Raw genomic sequence first — 25,657 nt, 5'->3', positions numbered from 1 at the left:
GATAATAATTTTTAGGGTTGTTTTGGTGCAATTGTCATTTACTAATAAACTTACCATTTTCAACAATTTTGCTATTTTTCATTTTATTTTATTTATCTAGTAATAATTATTTTTTGGTTTTTATTTTATGGTGACTGTATGAGTGTTTTAGAAGCAAAGATGTCTTCGTCATTTTGTCTCGCTTTAATCAAGAGTTTGCTTTTTCTAATCACGTTGGCAAAAAAACTAATACAAGTTACATTTATTTTCTAATATTTCAACTTTAATCAGTTTTAACAATTTATATTATTTGAGGATGCAGATTGTAAATTAAGCTCCTATTTGATGGTCTTTTTTTTTTTTTTTTTGTAAAAACATTGCTTTGGACAATGAATTTTGGAGTATGTATGATTAAAAAATACGAAAAAGTTTTGAGTTTATATGTAAATTATTTTATTGCTTGAATGTGTAGTTGGATATGAGTAGGTAAAAAAAAAAGTTTTGAAATAATGAGAGACAGACATGGGCTAAATTTCTTGACATAAGAAAGAAAGCTAAGTAAGTTAAGTTTTTTTCCAACAACGGAGATATTGAGTGTGTTTTTGGACTTCCAAGTAACTTGTAATTTTCAGTTTAACTTTAATTTTAATTATATATTTACAATTAGTACCCACAATAACATTACTAATTAAAATCCATTACTAATTAAAATCCATTACTCCTCCCTATAATCTCCTTATTAATAAGGAGGTTATAATGAAACTAAACACTTAAAATATCGCAAGCTATTTATGGTGACGAGGGTTGTAAGAATTATTTTTACACCATTAGATCAAATAGAAACCGATCAAGAATAATGATTTTAGTTTTGAAATGATTGGATTCGGATTTGAAATTGGATAAAACTCCCTGTCCCGAAACCGGGACAGGGTTGAAGACATGGGCGCCACATGGGCCTGCCCTTGACAGACACCCCTCCAATAGGTGGGCGCCACTGTCCCTGATCCTATTCCCAAGTCGAGACAGGGAGCAAGCTCCTTTGAAATTAGTATATCACATAAATCAATTTGGTTTTAGCTAGTTTAAGATGAAAAAAGAAAAAGGAAAAATCAAACTGCATGAAACCACTACTTGGCATTTATACACAATTTTTATTTCAATTTTAGAAATTTCTATTAAGCCTAATTGAAACATTGATCTAATAAATTAATAATATATAAACAAGGATGAGCAAAATAGGAAAATACAAGCTTATAAATTATTAATTTTCATTCCCATCAAATTAAAGTTTTTGGTACATAATTTTAGAAAGAAAAAAAATGAATTTTCTAGAAAATGTATTGTTAAAAAGTTGTGAAAAGTTGTGGGTCTAATAGAAATATGGTTAAAAAAAAAAAAAAACTAAAAAATCTCTGGGGAAAAGAGAAAAAGGCTTCCAGAGTTGACTATAATTCTGTTTCGTCATTCCGTCGTTTAGTTCAGGATGTAAATCCATCGGGACAATTCCGAACACCAAGAACAGTAAACTCACTAGAAAAAAAAAAAGTACTCAATCTCAATCTGTCTTAATCATTCAACAAAAATTGGTCAGATCAGCAAAACTGTGCAACTACTTTGAAACAATTTTGTATTCTAAGAAGTGACTGAAGAAATCTAAAACCTATACCTGGACTAGTTAATAATACACAAAGAATGATAAGTATTAGAAAACTGATAATTCAAGAAGCAAGAGATCTATGTATACTCATCGTCATGTTCAATTCTTGGCAATGTCCGAGTACTAGATGCAGTACGAGTACTTACATGCCCAACCATTGAAACTTGTAGAGCTTCCTCTTCGTACGCCCTCCTTTCAAGTTCGTCCATTCTTGCCTTCTTCTTCGCATTAACAAACATCGCAATCAGCAACAAACTCAGGAGAAACGCGCCTAATGCAGCCCCAATCGTGCTTCCAATCGTTATCTTCCATTTGCTTAAAGTTTTCTTTTTCATTGGTATTAATGGTGATTCTACAACCAATCCAAAATGGCCATGCCTTGTTGCAATACAGATATTAGGTGACGCTTGATTAGTTAGAGTCACTTTTCCATCATGATCAAAACTTACGCATAAAGGTATGACACCTGATGTGATATTGAGCCTTGTCGTATTGCTGAAATCTACAGTGATCGGTTGTTTCCCGGCCTGAATCCCGAGCTCAGATGGAGTACTAAATTTTATACCGTCGCCAATGTTATATGCTAATAGGCCTAAAACAGGCGAAATAAGTCGATAACCTGATAACTCATAATTATCATAGTATATAGATGACCAGTTAGATCCAAGATTTTGTCTAATTATCAACACTCTTTCAATGCAAGGATGAACAGTTACACCTATTCCCAGATGGAATTCCTTAATTTTGGCTCCATACCTTTGAAGACTACCACAGCGAAATCGCACTGAATTGACTGTTATGCCCGAGAGATTTGCTGGTAACTTGATCTGGTGCAGTTTACCTGTCCTAAAGTGTTTGTTGTATGATTTGAAAGTGTAATCTCTAATGACAAGATCGAGAAGGCGGGCCGATTTTATTTCTTGAGTTTGAGTTTGAAGGGCTGATAAAGATGCAAATGAAAGAAAAACCAAAGTGAAATAGAAGAGGAAGCCCATTCCTTGTCCTATTTCCAGTCTTAAACATGAAAACAGTATGTCTGATTTCTGTGGAGGTTTTAGATTGATCTGAGGAGACTTCTTGAGTGAAAAGGTGGACTAAAAAGACAAAAATTTATATTTCGGTTCTATTTAATGTTGTAATGAAACGAGATGTTCGGTGGGAGTGAAAATGTTGGGTCAAAGAGTGGCTTTAGAGGCGAGGGGAGAGAAAAAGTTAACTTGAAAAGTTAATACAATTTTGCACTATTTGTTCATATGATTCGTCTGCTGATGTTTGTATTTTTTGTGTGTGCATTGATTGAAAATGTTATGATCAATGTACTGGAATATACGTGTTAATACCAAAAATAAACAAATAAATAAATCACGATAATCATGTCCAGAGTGGACAGCCAAATTGGTTGACGGTCCAAATTGGAAGAATCTAGCACTACAAAAACTCGAGTTGATCCAACGATGATCAAATTTAGGCACTAAAAAATTAATGTTGCAAGAAGAAATGTCAACATGGGTTCAAGCTCTTGATCGAGCGTCGACGCTCTTGATACTAAGAAATGTCAACATACTTGGCAAGAACTTAGATACTAAGATTAAATTCTACTCTCTTGATCGATCGACGCTCAGCATACCAACGAACAATTTTGTTCAAATTCACACAGATTGACAAATGCTAGCATGAATTATCTAACCGGCCAATCAATACATTTCCCTATTCAGAATCGAACATTTATTTTATTTGATTAATATACTATGAATTATCCATTCCATCTAACATATTTATTTTATTTGCATGCTTGCCTTCAAATCAATTACATGACTTTTGAGGGGGTTAGGATGATAAAAGATAGGAGAAATGATTTTGGAGCGTGGAGTCATGATGATATTGAATTCAAAAGGAAATGAAATTGGTATGGCGTGCTTGAGGAAAATGGAATGAAGGCATAGAGGCATGTCCCCCACTTCAACAATATTGTGGCCTAGCATGCATAACAATTAATTCTTTAATATTTAGGGGCCCTTCTGTTTTAAATAGGCAGATCATCCCTTTTTTAATTAAACTCTTTTAGGGAACCATTGGGCAAGTCATGAGGTGTCTTTCACTTGAAAGCGGAAAAGAATGTTCATTTGATGAGTGGTTTCTTTAATAATATAACTCATTTTCTTTCCTCAATTTGAAATCATTTTGTTTTATGTTTGATAAAAATGAGTTGTCTGTAGTACCAAGAAAGTAAGTTCTACTCATTGAATAAAAGTTTAAGATTTATTTAAAATTTAAAATTCATCGTGTATGATTAATATAATACTAGGTTCAAATAGAGAGGATCATGGTGAAGGCACCCAAAAGAGTTCGTGATTTCCTTCTATTACTATGCATGATAGCTAGTGTCTAATTATTTAGATTAGAGATTTTGATAGGAAATATGATTCAATTAATAGTTTCCGAAAGAGGTACAAGTTGTTGTAGTACAATGCACGAGCAAGAATCTGGGAGGATTACTTTAAATTATTTCTCTTATCATATCGCTAAACTTCCGTATGACATGTAAAATTGTCATTTCTTTCATCAGACAAAGATAAGATACAATATCAATGGAAAATGGAAGCCAAAATAAGTAAAAAATGGTTTGAAGCGCTACCCTTTTGGCTTAAATGCAAAGAAAGAGAGGGAAAGAAAGGGATTATATTCTTGCATTACATACATATATCTCAATGAAAGTTGACATTACCACTATAAGTCAACCCTACTTGCCAATTGGAAGGGGCAACATTCCATGCAATAATAGTCTCATGGGATGTGTATGAAGTTAACTTGAAAGAAAGGGCTTGGCCTCCAAGAGTTGCAAATGCCTGATATGAAGCCCCCCAGTTGTGGCTCATGCTTATCCACCCTGTCTTGCTTCCCTTAACCCACATTTGTGCGATATCTCCGCCCCCAGCCACGTTCATCACGTACACGAGCAGCCAGTAGCCGTTTCCTTGGAAGGTGAATCGAAGGCCGCCTCTCCTAACACATGGCACTCTACAAGCAGAATTTGAAGTGGTCAACTTGTTATTAGAGATAACGTAGGTTTCTTATATACAAGTGTTATGTGATCTTGGTAGAAATATGAAAGGATGAAGTGGTGGATTGAAATTAATGTGACTTATTGTTGTGATAGATTTAGTAGCATTTGGTGCACCGATCTAAATAGAATAAAGAAAGGATTCTAGTAGCCAATCACCAATTTGTTGATAACAAATCTTAATTTATCATTTGTTTCGGGCTAGATATTGTCTCCATGTCATTCTAATAATATAGCATATTACCTTTATGCAATTTGACATTTTTTCTATTGTTTGCAGCGGTTAATTATAATTCAAGAAATTATGTGATTTTCTAAGTAAATAGGCGACAATAAGATATGGCTAATGTTATTTAGCACTATTAGTATTAAATTACTAGTCTAGACGTCTCTAATGTAGCATTAAGTGAGACGTATAATTAAATGAGTCACTTAATTTCACATTTCATTGAGTCTATCACATAGCAACACATAAATTGATATTATAGCACCAGTGATGCTAGGTTATAATTTGATGAAAAAGTAAAATTATACCTGCGGAACATGACAGGTACAATACCAGCCTTCCACTGTGCAATTTTCATGAATGCGACAAAGATAAGATACAATATCAATGGAAAATGAAAATAGAGAAAATGGAAGCCAAAATAAGTAAAAAATGGTTTGAAGCGCTACCCTTTTGGCTTAAATGCAAAGAAAGAGAGGGAAAGAAAGGGATTATATTCTTGCATTACATACATATATCTCAATGAAAGTTGACATTACCACTATAAGTCAACCCTACTTGCCAATTGGAAGGGGCAACATTCCATGCAATAATAGTCTCATGGGATGTGTATGAAGTTAACTTGAAAGAAAGGGCTTGGCCTCCAAGAGTTGCAAATGCCTGATATGAAGCCCCCCAGTTGTGGCTCATGCTTATCCACCCTGTCTTGCTTCCCTTAACCCACATTTGTGCGATATCTCCGCCCCCAGCCACGTTCATCACGTACACGAGCAGCCAGTAGCCGTTTCCTTGGAAGGTGAATCGAAGGCCGCCTCTCCTAACACATGGCACTCTACAAGCAGAATTTGAAGTGGTCAACTTGTTATTAGAGATAACGTAGGTTTCTTATATACAAGTGTTATGTGATCTTGGTAGAAATATGAAAGGATGAAGTGGTGGATTGAAATTAATGTGACTTATTGTTGTGATAGATTTAGTAGCATTTGGTGCACCGATCTAAATAGAATAAAGAAAGGATTCTAGTAGCCAATCACCAATTTGTTGATAACAAATCTTAATTTATCATTTGTTTCGGGCTAGATATTGTCTCTATGTCATTCTAATAATATAGCATATTACCTTTATGCAATTTGACATTTTTTCTATTGTTTGCAGCGGTTAATTATAATTCAAGAAATTATGTGATTTTCTAAGTAAATAGGCGACAATAAGATATGGCTAATGTTATTTAGCACTATTAGTATTAAATTACTAGTCTAGACGTCTCTAATGTAGCATTAAGTGAGACGTATAATTAAATGAGTCACTTAATTTCACATTTCATTGAGTCTATCACATAGCAACACATAAATTGATATTATAGCACCAGTGATGCTAGGTTATAATTTGATGAAAAAGTAAAATTATACCTGCGGAACATGACAGGTACAATACCAGCCTTCCACTGTGCAATTTTCATGAATGCAGGTTTGGACATGTCAAAATGCGTTCGAGGTGGGTTGCACCAGCCACCATTGTTCGAGTCCTTAGCCCAGTTAGGAGGGCAGAGGTTTGTGGCCGTGATGGTGGTGATTGGCGAGCCTCTGTAGCACCATTGCGACTTTACGCACCGTATTTGGAAGCATTGGCCACATCCGTAGCCATTGTTGAATAGTACGGAGCTCAACGCCGCCGTGGCAGTACCATAACCACTGCTGAACAAATTTCCATACCCACATGCTCCACCTGTGGACACCAAAGTAATGGACTATATTACACTTTTACATATTAGACTAGGGGACTAATATGGTTTTCAATCTTCGTCGTTCTGCCTAGGCCTAAACAGCATTGCCTGACAAAAGTCCGGTCAAGGCATGGCAAGGTTCGACGCTGGGACCCATCCAAATATTTGGTTAAAGATCGATAAAAATCAACTTTTATAAATACTTTCCAACAACATTGACACCTAATAAGGTCGAAAAAATAAGTTGTCACGTACCCATTGTTTCGGCAGCAGTTTCATCGCCATAAAACGTAGCGTAGGCTTGTTTCCATGCTGTAGGACGAAATACGGCAGCATAATATGCTGCGGTTGCGTTGCCTAATACTGCCATTACCAAGAAGAAGCTAAAGCACCATGAATGAAGAGCTGCCATGGCTGTTGGCCTAAACTATGCTCAAAGTTATTAAGTACTGTACAAAGTGAATTGCCTAATTGACTTCAAAATATATGCCTTTATATAGTTTTAAGGCTTTAGAATATGTGATGGTGTCTACGTGACCCTCACGAAGTTATGGTATCTCAAGTCAAGAGAGGAATTTTTAAAATTATGATTAAGAAATGATTACAATATTTGTATAAAGTTATCTTGTAACACTCGGTCAAAAAATTGTTTGCTAAATCTCTGAAAACGTGCTGGCAGCTCATTTGGTAAACCATGGTTTTTCTTTTTCTTTTTCCTTTTTTTTTTCTGGTACGTTTTAACAATGAACTGTGCAATGAATGGAATCTAATATAAAGAAACAAGAATGGGAATAGTCCAAGTCCAATTATCGAGCTATAACAAGATAAAATGCATAAATATGGTCACAATCATTTCGTGGCTGCTTTTGCTAAGAAATTTGATTGCTGATTATCTCCCGAAGCACTTGTTTTATGGAAAGGCCTATGTTTTGTCTGCTGTCCGTGATGATCTTGCTTAATGAGAAGTTCGTGTTTATAGACAAAAAAAGGGCTTTTCACGTTGTATAATTTATCATCAGAAACAGAAGTGTGTGTAAATCATCTTTCAATAAATGCTAAGAATGCTCAAATAGTATGTGTTTTACTGAATGATTTCCTTCAAAATAGTCAAGCATCTGTGTTCTACAGTGCACGAACCTGTAAGAAATTTACATATGAAGTTATGAACATACTCAAGATAAACATATCTATAGACATAAAACCAGTTATGCAGCAACCACATAGTATATACACTGAACTCAGACTTGCGCCATTTCATTAGTTCTTCTCTCGCTTCCGAATCCCATTAGTGCCTGCCATATACAAACTTTCAGCTCAATAATACATAGTGCACACATTTTCACGCAGATCAGTTCGTCGAAGATAATGAAATTTAAGATCGATGATTTAATACAAATCGAATGAAGTTTTTTTTTTTTTTAATTGCGAGTGGATAAAGCTAAACGAGTAAGCAATCAAGTTCGTAATCACTTCACACTCGGATCACCATATTGTCCAACAAGTTAGAAAGAAAAGAATGAAATGATGGGAATTCCAGATGCTTCGGCAGTTTAATGTAGGCTACGGTATGCGCAAGGCCAAAACGTGTTTTTACACAACTAAGTTTTTAACGCGATCAAATCTTGAAATGACAATAAGCTGTAAGAAACCCTTATGCATTCGTATAATTTCTTTTCGCTTCTGTTCTTTTGAAGACTAGAAATCCTTGTGCAAAATGACCTTTTTGCAAGTAAATAATTATTTATTATAAATTGTCAATTCTTTTCAGCTCTCTTCCGAGATTGTAAACCATAATGTTTTAGAGTATTACTCGGGAAGAACTGTATTCTGAAGAGAGTACAGACCTCAATTCATGCTTCACTTCATTCAGGCAATGTAATCAGCCGCGTACTTGAATCATAAACCATCTCTGTCCCGCAACTGATGAAGAGTGTTATAATGGTCAAAATTACGAAAAAAAGTGAAACCAGAGATCAAATGAGAGACAAAATGATACAGCAATCTGCTCGATCTGGTTCCAGGTTAGACTTACTTCGAGCATTTTACGGTGTTAGTGGAACCACCACTAGATACAGACAATATGGTCCCAAAGAATGAAATATTCTCAGTGCCACAGTTCGGACAGGGTCCCTGAGCCAGTAAATATAACTAGTCAATTTCTACTTTCTAGGCAAACTTGAAAAACTATCGTAAGTAAATCCTTATTTCTACTGTTAATGACAATCTTACCGATAAGATCAGGAAATCTTTCACGATAGCATTTGTAATTGTGAAGGATAACCATAGTATCAAAGGAAAAGCTGCAAACCATGTGAAAATGAAACTGAAGGGCTCTGGAAGCTGCAGAGAAATAATGTATTGGATTAATATACGACTAAGAGGAATTATTTAACTGAGAACAGAAGCAAAAAATTCGAATACATTTTCTGAACAGGAATATCAATCGCAAAGGGACTAATATATTATTACCTCCAAAAGATAGGTGATTTCAAATCCAGTCAAATCATCGAGGAAGAAAAACCTAGAAACGGTATGGTATGGAATGCTATTAGCTTAGATTCCATTCTCCCAACATAAGAACAGATAAGGTCCCTAATCCTATGGCATGTTAAAAATAAAAATAAAAATTTTCTTGTTACATTCCCGAGGTTAGACCTTTACATTACTAAATATAACTATTTGACTTATATTATTTTTCTAAAGGTTAAGAAGATTAGTCAAAGAAACAACGAAAAGGAGCTGGTATCAATTAGTTTCTTTAACTAGAAGCTCCTACAAGTGCATTCATGCCAAATTTTAGTGACACTTACAATCCTAATGCAACAACTGCAGCTGGGACATTTAGTAGAAACATCTTGAGGTAATCAACAGAAAGGTCACTGTAAACCTGCAGATACAAAATTAATGAACTCAGGAAAATAATGCGGGTATGTCAAATCTGAACTTGTGTATCCCCACCAATTATTTTCTAATAAAAAAAGATGCAAATTCATAAATAACCAATACTACAAGAAAGAAGAAAACCATGTGGAGAAAACCTAAGTAAATCGTTGAAGGACTATCATCATCAAAATACATTTTGCCATCAATGGTTCACAGTCGTTAGGTTGCAATAAGATATTCAAATCATCAAGATTTATGATGCATTTCGCACATATAATGCAGAGTTAACAATCTAGAAGACTCTCAAACACGCTGGTCAATTACAAATATGCAGAAATAACATATGACAATATACTCCATAATTTCCCTATTTTACTAAAAATCATCTGTATTACTTCACCAGCTAAACACATGTAAACAGACACAATATACGTAAAATTGATAGGCATGACTTTAAAGTAATCAACTTATGCCAGTAGGAATTCAGAGAAGAACAAGATAGAACTATGTAATGCACTTAGCCATTACAAAACATAATAACGTGGAAATATGTCAAGAATTCAGACAATACTTAAATATTTATGCATTATCTAACGATTTCAGCTGACCTAGCAGGTCTTAAACAATTCAGAGTCTTGCTCTCATGAGCTAATTCTGGAAACAAAATTTTGGAAGTAAAATCATTGAAAAGCGGTCATTTGTCCAAATCTGAGTCCATTGACAAAAAAACTAAGTTGTTGACTAATATCTGGCTAGACATTGTTTTGGACATTAGGATTGCACCTACAAGCCACGCTATCCAACTTCTTTTTGGTTTGCATTTATGTTGGTTGGGAATTATTGTATTTAGAGGGAAAGGGGGCATCTCATTTGGCTAGGGAATTTAAGGGAAAAGTATAAATGGAGAAGAATTGTACCCTCTGGGCACATTTTTGCCCCCTCCAGTGAGGTGACTGGAGAAGATAAACCACTAAATGGCCAAAAAAAAAAAAAAACATATATTTTAAAGTGTAGTTTAAGGGAGAAAGAAAACACTAAAAAGCAAAAGTTAAGATGATTTTCTTCCCCTTCCTATTTGTAGATTCGTCATTTTCCTTCCTCATCCCTTTCTAGTACTAAACTAGCTAGAGTTATTTCACTAGCCAAACAGGTTTTCCATGAGTGCAGCTAAGAATTGAGAAATCATAATCTTGCATAGGAAAATATATGATCTCTATTCCTTCTGAATATTCTATTAGAAATAACAGTAATCACGATAAAACTCATCAATTAAGTATTTGAAGACCTTTCACATGAAGAATTGAACAATTGATAAGTTTAGTGAACTTGGTGCTAGACTTGCTGGTGTCAGTGGGTCAGGAGTAGATACGCGCCAAACTGTCAATTTTAGAAAACTTTTCTTGTCCAATTTTACATATATTGGTCAAAATTCTCACTCCAGTGTTCCTCAATTATACACACCAACGAGCACCACCGATATCGTTTCCTAGTTGGTGATCAGCGTAAAATATTGAACACTAATACTATACTTTCATCCAAGTGTCAAATATATGACACAAGTACTCCAAACGTGTTAAGTGTTATGTGATTAAATCTCACATCGAGTACAGATGAAAACGTAAACCAACTTATAAGGGTTTTGACGACTACTCTTAACAAGGTTGATCTGTTAAAATAGAACTCAAGTCTTAATAAGAAGAGTCAAAGCCTTGCAAAACATAATTCCAGGATGCATATGTAATATAAGCACATACCTTTCTACTGCGAAGACTGCAACGAGGACCCTCAATTACAATTTCGCTACCGTCCTTCTATAATATATTAATGAATCAAAACATAAAAAGAAAAGTTAAGGGAAAGAAACTAAAAGAATATGAAAAAGAAACAGCATAGTAAAATAAAATGGTCAAGAATCACAGAAAGTTAATTACTACAAAATGCTGATTTTCTTGAATTTTTCACAGGGAAATTAGGATAAAATACATCTAGTAGGAATTCTGATTTATATGTCCTGATCATTTTAATGAATATAAAATTTATTTTCTAAGCTGTAATATATATTTGGCTTTATTTCTCACAAACCTTGAGCTTCATTTTCAGATCATCGTACTCTTTATCGCTCATTATTGGGTTCCCAGATACATAAGCAATTGACGCTTCCAAAAACCTCTGCTCGTCAGCACCTGCAATATCGAAAAGAAAATTACTGCCACTGGGATCAAGTAAATGTCAAGAAAGAACAGGACGACTAAGAAGATAGAAAATATTATTTACTTAGCATCACAACACTACTCCCTTCCCACATAAGTTCTTCCTTAAGATTATCAAATTCCTCATTTGACATGATAGATTTGCCTTCATAGTAGAATGACTGCAATGAAGAAGAGGTTCAAAACTTGTGTTATACAACAGAAATAAGGATCACATACAAAAGAAAACTTAAGAGGAGAGATGAGCAAGTTTTTGCTGTAGGGGTCCTCTGTTAGTACCTGAAGCGCTTGAAGAAATTCTTGTTCCATCTCCCCGACAGACTTCTTCTTTTTTTGATCTAAGCTACAATAGGGCAAGACATTGCTGTCGACAACCTCATCTTCTTGAACCTGACCTGAAAATAAACAAGTGGTCAACCAAAGCAACACATAGTGTGAGTGTTAGCATGCATTTATTGAGAGTACAAGGTTGCTGTAATACACTAATACAGAAATCAACAGTAGGGGAAAGGAAAACACTCGACCCATGGAGTCCATCATCGGATCTCCATATTGACAGATATTGGCATTCTCGAAGGAAAGATTAACCCAAAACTAATGCTAATCCTTGTTTCAGGGAGTATTTAATTTCATGAGGCAATTTTAAATAAAGAAGTTAAATAGATATTCAGGTTTTCATTTCTCTCAACTGCAAAGATTCTCAGCCATGATACATTTCCAGGTTTTCATTCCCTCAACTGCAAAGATTTTCATCCATGATCTTTGTATGCTCTAATACTATCCGACAGCTCGTTTCAAAGCTTAAGATGCTATTAAATATAAATTTATTCTTCAGCAAGATAAACCTTAAGACAAATTTCCCATAAAAAAAATGATAATAATAATTATAGCAATGAACCAAGATGCCTATAGGTTAGAGCAAGGCAATTTTCTTGACAGAAACAACTGGAAATCAAAATAACCAAATCCCAAAACTGGAAAATTCAGTCACAGAAATAAAGGGTCATCAAGAAAATAAAGGAAAAGCAGTAAATTAAATCCAGACTATGAAACCTAACCTTGCTGGTCAGTGGAGGCCCGAGGAGAAATAACCAACAATCTGCGTTTAGTAGACAACTTTCTGCCATTGAAATGAATTGACTGAACCCCTGAAACAGAAAAAGGCAGAGAAGGAGAAGCAGACACAGAAATCAATGGTTTTCTGAACGAAGCAGTGAGGAATCTTGGAATTGTTATACTGAACCCAAGTTTGGTCTCCATTTGCGGCGGTGCCAGCGGCTGTGGTGGTGGAAGGAGTTGATGGGTGGCCAACGTTTTGGAAGGGATTATGCATTATAAAAATCAAGCGTGAGAATTTTGGTGGAAGAAGGGACAGCTCAAAGATAAGGCGATTGAAGAATGAGTGGAGGGAAATTAAGATAGTGTTTGTCTTGATTTTAAGAAAATCTATTCCCTGTTCCTGGGACGTTACAAAAACTGACATGTCATGATCTTTGTCAGAAAAATCTTGCATTCTCGTTAGGATGACACGCGGATGATACATTTGATCACGACTTTGTCTTGTTGGTTAATGTGTACAGATTGGATGACATAGGAGAAGTACGATAATTACAATTTTGACAGCTTTATTTACAATCCTTTCACATTCAAAGGGTGGGGCCAATAATTGCGAGCCCAACCCTTGTGAGAGGGCTATGAACAATAGTGTATAAAAATTTGATCAAAATTTCTTCAATAAAAAATTAAAAAAATAAACTTCCTCATTATCTTTGTGACACTTTATCTACCTATAAAATTTTCTGTAACTCCTTACGTACAAGTAGAATTATTCTTCTTGATGAGGGTGAGCGCGTGGAGTTTGAAAGAAATTTTTAAGAAAAACATTATTTATATGGAGGAATTGTTCTAAAATATATTCATTTTTGAACAAAACTTATAATGACTAAGGGTGTCAAATTTCTCCATCCTAAACCTGTCCCTATTTATCTACCCTCGAATAAGTAGTGAATCTCGACTGAATGATCTGCAGGACAGGGATGGCTTCCACCGTGCCCCACCCCTTGCCATCCCCATTCATTTCCTCTTAGACATGTTAGAAAATTAGACTAAGAAAAGATTAACGTCTCTATGCAATGATGATACAAACAAAAGTAGGTCTTGAAGTTGCTCCTCAATGGTCACTAGTTCGAGTCATTTCAGAGCCAATGAGATAAGTACCCAACTCTAAACTTCAGGGCCCCATGAGATTAGTGGAGGTACGCGTAAGCTAACCTAAACACCCACGATCATAAAAAAAAATGATACAAACAAAAGTAGAAATGGAACAAAAAAAAAGTGCAAAAAAAGGTCAATCCCCCAAAACACAGAGATTGTCTAGATTACCAAGATTTGATACAGAAACCTTCACTACGAAAATAATATATCATTGAAAAACTTATCGAATCAAAAGTCGAATGCATTTTATGGATCACAATTTGAAGTTTTGTACAGAAAATCATTTATGTTTTACTCTATCCAGAGCAGAATAAGTGTTCCAATTTCTTGTAAATCAATAAAAAGGTACACAACTGTATCAGCATTTATAAGAAAAATCATCTCTTTCTTATATTAAGTTCCCACACAGTTTAATCTTGCCAGCACTTGTAACTATTCATGTGTCCCAAAGTTCAGAGTAACAGCATGAATATGCAGATTGACAAATTACTCGAACTTGATTTGAGCCTGCAAAGGTTTATTTGAATAGAAAGCTTCTAAGTTTCCGAGTAAGAGCTCTTGAAGCCTAGTAAATGATTCTGGAGTTACAACAGCACGATGAGGAGACAACACAACATTATCCAATGCAAATAGCTCTCCCGGAACATTCGGTTCATTCTCAAAGACATCAAGTCCAGCACCTCCAATTTCACCTTGCACCAAGAATTGTACCAATTCCTTCTCATTGATGAGTGCTCCTCGTCCAACATTGACAATAATACCATCCTTCCCCAAGGCAGTCATAACGTCCTTGTTAACTACATGGTAGGTTTCATTTGTCAATGCACAGCAGAGAATCAATATATCGCTGTTTGCTGCAAGATCTTGAACATTTTTATGATAAGGGTACTGAACATTGGGCTTCATCTTCCTTGAGTTGTAGGCAATGATGCAGCCAAATGCCTCGAGCCTCTTAGCAACCCTCAAGCCAATGCTGCCCAATCCCACAATTCCTACTCGTTTCCCACTCACCTGAAATAATAACGTCATAACATTGAAATGTTCATACTCATGAACCTCAACAAAAGTTCATATTCATGTTAGTGTGTAAAACTCACCCTTCCTCTTTTCCTATAGACTGCTAAACACAACCGAGCCCCATTCAACAACAAAAATGTTTAGAACAATTCATTTCAAATATGATACAGAGCATCGCTAGAACATGAGGGTAGGCATATTTGATAAGGAGCTCCTTACGTAAGGTCCAAATAAAGTAGTGCTAGAAGAGTGTCTCTCCTAGAATTGCGGTTTTGGGAGAATTGATTTCTTTTTTCTGCATCAATATCCTAGCACAAGAACTACACGAAAACGTAAATAAATTACAAAAAATATCTGAGAACTTTTAAAATTATATCCAATAATCTATAATCATCACTTTATCTGATATGTATTCACAGGAAATTAATCACATTGCAGTTCTTTCTTTACTGGTCTGCAGTTCGATAATTAGACCAAAATTCTTTTGAATGACTAATTAATTGCAGTAAAATGAATGCAACCACTTTCTTTATTGGTTTACAAATAGATAATTAGAATAAAATTCCATTGAATGATTAACTAACTGCAGTAAAATTGAATTTATTTTAATCTCTAACCTTGCAACCCAAAGAATACTCTTTCTTGACAGGCCAATCCCCGGACCGAATGAAACAGTCGGCTGAGGAGATCCGCCGGAGAACATCAATCATTAGCCCGACAGCATAGTCCGCGGCATCGTCGGAGAAAGTATCGCCGGCATTGGTAACGCGTATTCCCCGGCGGCGGCAGGCGGCGAGGTCGAAGTGGTTAACCCCTGCGCTGGAACCCACTATGCACTCCACAGCCGGGTACTTGTCGAGGTCCTCCGACCTCACAGGGGTGGGGCCTAAACAGATCATGACACGGGCAGATTTTGCATGGGCAGTGAACAACGGCTCGGGTGGGTCCGCAAGCGGGTCAAGGACTGTGTACCGGGTCTGAAGTAAAGGAAGTAAGGAGAGATTGAAGCCCGGTAGGCGGTGGAGGAGGAGGAAGGGGCGGGTCGGGGAATGTTGGATTTCTTGGGATTGCCATTGTTCTGCGGCCATTGAGTTGACTTGGGAGATGGAAGACGAAGCCTCGACCGGCGTCATTTTGTAATGAATAATGGCCCCCACTGAGTTACAACTTCAATAATATGGCATTAAAAATAATACGTGAAATTAAGCCCTCATGCCCCATTATTTCTCATTAAAAGTCATTACAACAAATTATTTTTCAATTTTTCCAGCAACTATGGCCCCCATGTGTTATACCATTCAGAGAGTACAGCCTGCATGTACAACAAGAGTAATTAATTGTGTCACAAAATTACGATCCTACCCTCCCAACCTTGTCCTCAGTTTTTGGGAATATACATATGTAATTTAGTGTGGACATGGGAGGGTGTTTTAGTCCTTTGGACAAAAGGTTCACTTCAAAAAACGAGATTCTTTGGTAAGTTAGAAGGAAATGACAGATGTGGACCCTACTTAGTCAAAAAAGGGGGTTTGAAAGTTGGCAAAAAATTTAATGTAATGGGAAGAAAGGGGTCAAACAGACTCTAAATAAGTTATTTAATTTCACATTTCATTCAACCTATCATCATGAGTCATCTAAATTGAAATTGTAGCCCCGAGATTGTATAACATTATTCTTTTGTATTTGAATTAGAAAGTGAATCCTTTGTTCATGTTTGGCGACAATCTTGATTAAAATTACATAAAGTAAATATTTCATTTAAAGAATTAACTTATTTTCGACTTTAATTAATAAAAAACAAATATGTTTCTTTCAAAATAAGTTATAACAACCATAGTTTCCATTCTAAACATAGTTTTTGTTCATAGTAATTTCTAACTTGAGGATTTAAAAAGCAATCACAAAATTGAGTTAGTTATCCCTAATCTAAAAATTCTCTCTAAATCCATCCAATTTTTTAGGAGAGAGTGAGTTACCCACATGTGTCTTTGTCGTCAAGGCAAATCCAAAAATTTAAAAAGTGTTGCTTGATTTTCGTACACAAAACAATAAGTAGACAATCAATGAGAAACATGTAATGTACTTAAATAATTATTACCCATCAAGACTCTACATCGGCCACGAAAGGGCTCCGTTGCATGCACATGTCTATGAACATTCATACCTTGGACAATAAGGCACAATTTAAGATGTCTTAATCGTCGACGTATCATTTAGCAACGAAATGAACGGAACCCTAATACTTGGCTAGAAATACTATTAAAGGCCCCAACTACGAAAGGGTTCGAAGGTCTCATATATGGGCGGGAGATCTTAGTGATAATTATGGCAAAATCAACCTTGATTTCAATGCAATAAACCCATGCTTGGAAACAACAAATTGTTTGACAAGTATCACAAAGCATTAATATCAACAAAACATAAAAATTACACCTAATTATAACTTTCAACACAGTGATAAGCGGATGTCAACTCATAAAAAATGATCAAAAGTCCCTAAAAGCATCTATAAAAAAAGGATATGGTAATTATATTCACACTACAATTTTTATTTCTTATACCACATTTTAATTGTAGTTAAGGTTTTTAATCTTTAATCATTATAACACTTATGTCCCTTATAATTTTTCATATTATTCTTATCCTTAAGCTTTCAATTATTTAATATATTTTATATTTGATAAAAGTTTTATGTCCAAAAATTCGTTGAAATGACTTAAAATAACTCATTTCTCATCATATTTTTAAAAAATAAATAAAAGTGCAAAAATGTTTTTCTTATTTCAAAGTATGAAAAGAAAATATTTTGATATAAACCATCACCAAAATCAAGACGTATTAATTAATGGAATGTTAAAGATAAGAATTTTATGGGAAAAAAAAGTAAAGAAAATAATTGTTACAATGTGCAAAGATTGTGAAGCTAAACTGCAATTAAAATGTGATGTACCAAATGAAGATTATAGTGACAATATAACCACCCAAAATGATATTTGCACAATTGATAAAGGGTAAAAATTTAAGATCCAAACTTCTACTCTCTGAAAAATAAACTAAAATCAAGGCAAATCAAAGATTGACACTCTAAAAACTTCAAATATTTTTCGATCGAAGAGCACTTTCTCGACAAAAATAATGCCGAAATCTCACTCCCTTTATTCTTACTACTAAAGTTTGGCTCCACAACACAGCCAAAAAATCCACCCTATCAGAAAAATTGATCATTGACTTTAAAAAATAATTTCCATTTTTGAGGTCAACTGAATGATCATAATAAAGTTTATAGTCATTTTCATTCTTTGAACAATTCAAATCGAATCAATACTATAAAACACACATGATAATCTTCAATAAATCTGTCAACCTTGGTTTCCTCCTAAACAGCAAGACCCAATGAAATTATTATACTTTCGTAGTGCAAGGAGTGAAATTTACATGAAGAGGTTGAGGAGTTTTAAATTTTTAACTCCATAATTGAAGAAAATCAAGAAAAGAAAATTAAAAAATAAATAGAGGATTTTAAAAAAAATTCAAAAACATTTGTAAGACAAAACTATTCAAAAAAAAAAATGGAACGCGAATCAAAATTAGATAACAAAAAACCAATTTAAAAATTAAAAAAAAAATCTTGACTAAAGTTGGAATTGTCACCTAGTGAACCTGCATGCAGTGGTGGATCTAGATAGTGGCGAGCTAAGCCGACCACCCTAACTGGATCCGTCGGAAGCAATTTTTTTTGATTGATAATATATTAAGGTTTTAGGTTATATTACTAATAATTCTTTCTTCTTTTAGACTCTCCTTCTAGCTGAAATGGTTAGAGCTTACATTTACATTTTGCAAGTCTCGGTTTCGAATCTCTTCACCGCCAATTTATTGTGCAATTTTTTTAGTTTTACAATTTCTACCAAAATTAATGCAATAGGAAACAATTAGATGAGAGGCAGCCCTAGCTGGATCCCATGGAGGCTTTTTTTTTTTTTTTTTTGGCTGACAATAGATTAAGGTTTTAGGTTATATTACTGATAATTTCTTCTTCTTTCAGACTCTCCTTCTAGTTGAGATGGTTAGAGCTTACATTTACACTTTGCAAGTCTCGGTTTCGAATCTCTTCACAGCCAATTTATTGTGCAAATTTTTTAGTTTTACAATTTCTACCAAATTTAATGCAATAGGAAACAGTTAGATGAAATTCAAACCATGAACCCTTATTCTAATCATTGAAAGCTTGACCACTTTGGCATCCATTGTTTTTGACACTTAATTTAACAAAATAATATGTATTACATTTATTGGGTTTAATAAAATTATAAAGATTCAAAATCATGCTCTTCCTTTAAATGATACGATACTTGGTAACAATGTCATTTGGTGAATATATGATTTATTCTTATAACAAAATTATATATGTTTAATATGAACAAAATAATTGTTATATTTAAATTTTAGGCCTTGTTTTATTTTCATTTTTTTTCAAAATATATTTTTATCTATCTTATTTTTAACCATACGTTCTTCAATAAAATAATATTACACGTAAATTCACGACATTTTCCTTATTTTTGACCTCACGTTCTCTACAAAATCACTATTTCAAAATGCATTTTTTGTTAAAAAAAAAGGACATCAAACAGGCTCTTAATACTTTATTGCGGCTGACGATCGACAATCAACGGCTGCCCGTGCTAACTCAAAATCCTAGATTCGTCACTGATGACACTCCAAGATTTTTTTATTATTTTTTTCCATTACGTTATTGTAAGAAAAGCAGGAACAATATTCTATATTCGTTTGCATGAGGTAACTAGTGAGTTTACAAGACAATTAAACTGCTATATGTAGATTATGAACCAACCTGAATCCCAACAAGTGGCATCATAACTAGGCCTAAACTTAGCTATGTGGACGCCACGATGAATCCTCATTTGCAATTGAATGAGATGTGAGCCCTAATTAAGCCCTATTTGGTTAAACTAAAAAGTAAGATTAAAATTTAAGTCAAAGTCAATATTTAATTTTAACCACACATTTTATGAAACTTATAACTTTTCAACTATACATTCCATCAACCTTTATCAAAATCTACTAAAAATTTGATTTTCATTTTTGACTCTTAAAGAGGTTGTGCTCACATAAGACCCCTAACACAGTGGAAGAGTAAGACCTTGATGGAGCACATAATCAGATATATATTGTTTGAGGTGGACCAACATCATGACGTGGTATTCCGTTTGAGAAGCAATTGTTGAGAAAGTGAGAACAAAATCACATCATTTATGCATAGGGTGGATAAGGAGTATATAACTACTTCAATGAGTTCCAATTCCCAACATTATATTATTGGATGTAATCTTTAACAAGATTTCGCGGAAAGTTCCATGAGAGGAGATTATTCGAGAAAGTTCGATTTCCTACTAATTTCATGGCAAAGAATCTTATTATTGAATATAATCTTTAACAAGATTTTGCCGAAATAATCTAGAAGAAGACGATCTTGTTTGTCGGGAAAGTTTATGGTCTTTATATTTGGGAAAAAAATGGAGTAGAAGTATATTTAGCAACAATCCAGCATTAGACTTAAATTGAATTGGAAATGATATTGGAGATTGATGAGAAAATGAAAGACAAGTTGAAAGAATAATTAATATCACATTATGAATGGTGTAGGAAAATTTATCACTTTAAAATCATCGGATCTTCATGTTGGATCATCAAGAAATTCAAGAATTATAGCGGAAGCGTACTTTAATCAGACATGGTTAATTGTAATAGACAAATCTCGTGGTTTTATCTTCCAAATCTACACACAGTCGCCTTTTCTCTCTAGATGGGATGCAGAATAGAATGAACAATACGTACGTGTGATCTGGGGATCATAACCGTATTTATATAGCAATGCCTTTTTTTTAAAAAATAAATAAACAAACAAAACAAAAAAAAAAAAAAGAAAAGAAAAGAAAAAATCTCTCAGTTCAAAGCGTGAAGATAAGATATTTTAATATAAACCATCATCAAGGTCGAGATGTACTAATTAATAGAATGTTAAATATAAGAATTTTATGGAAAAAAAAAAGTAAAGGAAATAATTGTTACAATGTGCAAAGATTGTGAAATCTAACTACAATTAAAATATGATGTACCAAATAAAAATTATGATGGCAATATAACCACCCAAAATGATATTTACACAATTGAAAAGGGTAACAATCTAAGATCCATACTTCTATTCTCTGGAAAATCAACAAAAATCAAGGCAATTTAAAGGTCGACACTCTAAAAACATCAAATAGTTTTCGATCGAAGAGCACTTTCTCGACAAAATAATGCTGAAATCTCACTCCTGTATTTTTACTACAAAAGTTTGGCTCCAAAACACACCCAAAAGCTCCACCCTATCAAAATTCAAGCAAAAAAACAAAAACAAAAATTGATCTTTGACTTTAAAAAATAATTTCTATTTTTGAGGTCAACAGAATGATCATAATAAAGTTTACTAGTCATTTTCATTCGGACAATTCAAATCGAATCAAGATTATAAAACACACATGTTAATCTTCAATATATTTGTGAACCTTGGTTTCCTCCTAAACTGCAAGTCTCCAAGACCCAATGAAATACTATTCTTATCCTTTTGTAGTGCAAGGAGTGAAATTTACATGAAGAGGTTGAGGAGTTTTAAATTTTGAACTCCATAATTGAAGAAAATCAAGGAAAAAAAATTAAAAAATAGATAGAGGATTTTCGAGGATAAAGAAAATTCAAAAACGTTTGTAAGACAACAAAAAACCAATTAAAAAAAAAAAGATTCAGACTAGAATACCTCAAACTCTGCGATGTCAATACATAGATTGTTGATCATTTCTGGACTAGAAACCCACTAAAGCAATGATATATGGGTTATTTTTTCATTCCAGTAATGCCATGGAATTCTGATAGGGATGTTCTTGAAGATGCTCCAATTTCTTCGCAAAAAATGGAAATGTGGTAAACAAAAAGGAAGAAATTAAAAGTGTCCAGAAACTTAACCAAGCATTTAAAATAATTTCCAATTCATTGGTTGTCCACTATTCCATTATTTTGCCGAAATCTATATATTTATTCCTACACAAACGAACTAAAGAAAACACTGCCATTATTTTATATTCTTAAGTTCATTTAGCACGATGATATCAAAATCAAATAAGTACTTCTAAAATAGACAAATCAAATTTCCAAATCCGGAAATCAGTAAACATGAAAAATGCAGAAACGAGAAGGGTATAAAATTCCAGAAATCAAAATTCACTACATGAAAACTTCGGGGTTTAGAATCTAGAATTTTAAATTTGGGGCAAAATATTTGGAATTGGAGAATGCTATGCCAAAAAATTAAAATATTACAACTTAAGCACCCTCAATAAGCTTTTCCTTCATACACTCCTCCAGACCTTGGCTCCTTCAGGACACCTTGGCAATGGCGGAAGAGGCGAAGTAGACTCGTACATAGATGAGAGAAAAAGACTTAGCGAGAGAGAGGGATAGGGCTGAACATGATTCGATTCAATTAGGTTCTAATGAGAATCAAACCTTACCCGAAATTTTCGGATATTTAGTAAGTGAAACTGTCGGGTCCAAATTTAATTATGGAACCGTTAGGGTTCGATTCCATTCGGTTCAGTTCGATTCGGTTTGGTTCCATTCCATTCCCAGGGTTCGTATTATAATTAAAATTTTTAATAGTTACAAAGTTACATTAATTCAACTAATGATATGTTCAATCTTAGCTCTTACAAAATAACGTAGTACAATCTTATGTGTCTTTTACATTTTCTCTTTGCTGAGTTCTTCATAGATTTAATTGTTAAAATCATAGGAAATGGAAGATAGTGAGTTCTTCATAGATTTAATTCAACTAAAGATATGTTCAATTTTAGCTCTTAAAAAATAACGTAGTCCAATCTTATGTGTCTTTTGCATGCTCTCTTTACTGAGTTCTTCATAAATTTGATTGTTAAAATCACAGGAAGGGAAGAGATAGTGAGCTTAAAATAATTAAGAGAACCGTTCTCGAGCTTCAATTCGATTTCTCTAGAATTGTAGAACGGCACTACGGTAGAGTAACAAATTTGGATAAAACTTAGGTCAATTTGATTAAGTTGGTTTTGAACTGAAAATTAAAAATAGAAAAATCATATTTTTTTATTTGAACTAAATTAATTAGTTAATAGATTTACTTAGAAAAAATAAATTAATTTTAAAAATTAGGGAGATTCGGTTCTTCGGTTCTCGGTACTCTTGATCTAGATTCGAGAATCGAATCGAACCTGTCGATTCTTGATTTTGATACCCTTTCGGATATTTAACTAAAGAAGAATCGCTCGGTTCGATTCAGGTCAAGTTCGATTCAATTTAGGAGTTTTGTCCAGCCCTAGAGAGAGACACGATGCATTTGATTTAAACGGATTTGGGTTTGGGCTAATAGATTAAGTTTAAATTTGGGTCACATACAAAAATACCCTTAAACTTAGGAGTGTTTTGAAAAATCGTATGATAAATTTTTTGGAAATAAAAAATACTTTATAACATTAAAAAGTGATATACTATCACTTTTTATAAAAAATTGTCACCTTTTTTTAACACAATTCAAAAAAAAGTAACACAAACTCAAAAAAAGTGAAAAACATCAAAATAACACCATCTATTTGTACAACACCAGGAATCATGTTCTTAACATAATCAGCATGCCCAAAACAATCCACATGAACATAGTGAGGGTTCGTAACATAAGCAACATATCCAGGACAGTCCACGTGCAAATTATGTTAGGAAAATATTACATATCAGGTCACATTTTTTAAGAAGATAAAAAAGTGGCAAATATTAAAAAAAAAAGTCAAAAACTTGAAAGTGACAAAATCTAAAAATAAATAAATTTGGAAGTAAAAAATACTATATAAATTTAAAAAGTGACAGAATTGTCACTTTTTTATAAAAAAAAAAAAAAAAGTTTCTTTTTTTTAATACAATTTAAAAAAAAAGTGACAAAATTAAAAGAAGTCACAAACTAAAAAAAAAAAGTGACAAACTCAAAAAAGTGATAGACACCAAAATAACATCATCCATTTTGTTCGCCTGACATTTCATATAATTTTCCACTAGTCACCATCTCACACTACAACATTTTCAATGTATTGAAAGTATACTTCTTGATCAGTAGTTCAAAAGCGCACAGAGCATTCTCTAGCCTTTGGACACAACGCAAATTGCTACCTCAACCGATAGTACATGAAAAACATCCTCTTTGTTTCACTAGAAACCTCCATCATTTAGGAACCTTGTGATTGCAAATTAGGCAAATTGGACATGGAGAAAAATCAGAGCAAGTATAGCCTTACTTCTCCTTGTAGTACTTGAAAAGAAGAAACAAAAAATCTCAAAAGAACAAAAATGTTAGCCAACTTTCAAAAGAGAGAATTTGAAACTATAGGTAACAAATTACTAGCTGGGTACAGACAACGGAAACTACTTTTAGCCTTGCCTGAATTGACTGGGTGGTGGCCGTGCTGAATGAGAAGGTCAAAATGGTAATATACCGAAAACGTCAACGCAAGCATCGACCAGAACGAAGCCACTGGGATATTTCTTCTACAAGCTACATTAGCCGCCCAAGGAGCGAAAACATCGGTGATAACAAGAGTAGGAGAAAGCTAAAGCTCGGACAAGAGCCATTCAAATTGCTCACCCATCTTACTCTACACAACCATGGCAAAGCCACGTGGATCAACTACTCAGCCATGGCAAAAATTGTACCAATAGCAAGCAGAGATGTAGAGAATTTGGTTGGGATTGTTTAGTTAGGGGTTTTAGGGGCGGAGCCTCCAAGGCGTGCGATGTTGCGGCCGCAATCACAAACTTTGAACCATTGTCGAAAACTGAAGAAAATGATGTTGAATCAGCCCAAAGATGCGGTCATAATGAATTTCCATCCATTTTCACGTAGCAAAGACAATTAATAAAAGGTTAAAGTATTAATCAATTCTCTTGGTTTTAGGTCGTACTTAGCCTAATTTCCTCTTTAAATTTGGGAGTTGCTACACAAACAAGGGCCTTTGACAGGTCTGTGTGACAGAGGCTCAGGTGTGATACCTCAGCCCTGATCTCAAATTTCAAAGCCCCTGTGACAGAGGCTCAGGTGTGACACCTCAACCCTGATCTCAAATTTCAAAGCCACCACCTCAACCCATGTCATAGGGCTTGTCAAAGGCCATTGTTTGGATAACAAAATTCTTAAATTGTTTAAGGCTAATGAGCAAATTGGCAGACGGGCTACTCTTATTTTCGACACAGACTAGTGTTAAAAAAAAATTTATTTTGAAAGTGGATCTGGGTGCCTATGCCAAGATATAGCAGGGCCACATGGGCCCTGGCCAAGAATAATAATTCCTATGCCAGCCCTCCTTTGTATTCGCGGCTGATATTCACACCCTTCTCATAGTTTAAGATAATTAATCAGGTCCCAATATTCTTGTATAGTCCTAAAAAGTTAAGACTATAAGTTGTGTTAAGATTTGAGATTTCATCTTAAAATGTTAACTTTATTAAGAGTGGTATTCCAAATCCTTGTAAGTTAATTTATATTTTCATCTTTATTTGATGTGGAATCCTATCTCTTAACATGCTCTCACAAGATAGTGGCTTATTTAAACTT

General features: G+C 34.2%; 5 protein-coding genes across 5 annotated transcripts; all 5 read right to left on the bottom strand.

Moving 5' to 3' along the window:
• Window positions 1-1,525: 1,525 nt before the first annotated feature.
• LOC111379044 lies at window positions 1,526-2,742 on the bottom strand. Its single transcript, XM_023002368.1, has one exon. The coding sequence runs from the start codon at window positions 2,629-2,631 to the stop codon at window positions 1,714-1,716; it is 918 nt and encodes a 305-aa protein (XP_022858136.1). The 5' UTR covers window positions 2,632-2,742; the 3' UTR covers window positions 1,526-1,713.
• Window positions 2,743-4,244: 1,502 nt separating this feature from the next.
• On the bottom strand, window positions 4,245-5,281 carry LOC111379046 (expansin-A7-like). Its single transcript, XM_023002370.1, has 2 exons — window positions 5,232-5,281; window positions 4,245-4,654 (listed from the first exon to the last, which is right to left on the bottom strand). Exons 1-2 carry the CDS (start codon window positions 5,279-5,281, stop codon window positions 4,342-4,344), a joined length of 363 nt encoding a protein of 120 aa, XP_022858138.1. The 3' UTR covers window positions 4,245-4,341.
• A 64-nt stretch (window positions 5,282-5,345) lies between these two features.
• Window positions 5,346-7,584, bottom strand: LOC111379045 (expansin-A7-like). The gene is made up of 3 exons (XM_023002369.1): window positions 6,902-7,584; window positions 6,333-6,648; window positions 5,346-5,755 (listed from the first exon to the last, which is right to left on the bottom strand). The coding sequence occupies exons 1-3, from the start codon at window positions 7,056-7,058 to the stop codon at window positions 5,443-5,445; spliced, it is 786 nt and encodes a 261-aa protein (XP_022858137.1). The 5' UTR covers window positions 7,059-7,584; the 3' UTR covers window positions 5,346-5,442.
• A 124-nt stretch (window positions 7,585-7,708) lies between these two features.
• Window positions 7,709-13,127, bottom strand: LOC111379043 (PGR5-like protein 1B, chloroplastic). Its single transcript, XM_023002367.1, has 11 exons — window positions 12,798-13,127; window positions 12,019-12,134; window positions 11,804-11,900; window positions 11,612-11,712; window positions 11,284-11,340; window positions 9,457-9,533; window positions 9,116-9,167; window positions 8,876-8,986; window positions 8,679-8,776; window positions 8,491-8,566; window positions 7,709-7,938 (listed from the first exon to the last, which is right to left on the bottom strand). Exons 1-10 carry the CDS (start codon window positions 12,997-12,999, stop codon window positions 8,509-8,511), a joined length of 969 nt encoding a protein of 322 aa, XP_022858135.1. The 5' UTR covers window positions 13,000-13,127; the 3' UTR covers window positions 7,709-7,938; window positions 8,491-8,508.
• Window positions 13,128-14,159: 1,032 nt separating this feature from the next.
• Window positions 14,160-16,122, bottom strand: LOC111379042 (glyoxylate/hydroxypyruvate reductase HPR3-like). The gene is made up of 2 exons (XM_023002366.1): window positions 15,588-16,122; window positions 14,160-14,964 (listed from the first exon to the last, which is right to left on the bottom strand). The coding sequence occupies exons 1-2, from the start codon at window positions 16,101-16,103 to the stop codon at window positions 14,440-14,442; spliced, it is 1,041 nt and encodes a 346-aa protein (XP_022858134.1). The 5' UTR covers window positions 16,104-16,122; the 3' UTR covers window positions 14,160-14,439.
• Between the last annotated feature and the right edge of the window lie 9,535 nt (window positions 16,123-25,657).

Source organism: Olea europaea, unplaced genomic scaffold (genome assembly GCF_002742605.1).
Source record: "Olea europaea var. sylvestris unplaced genomic scaffold, O_europaea_v1 scaffold1923, whole genome shotgun sequence".
Taxonomy (NCBI): domain Eukaryota; kingdom Viridiplantae; phylum Streptophyta; class Magnoliopsida; order Lamiales; family Oleaceae; genus Olea; species Olea europaea.
Note: the sequence above shows the minus strand (reverse complement) of the source record. Positions and strands in the feature narration are given on the sequence as shown.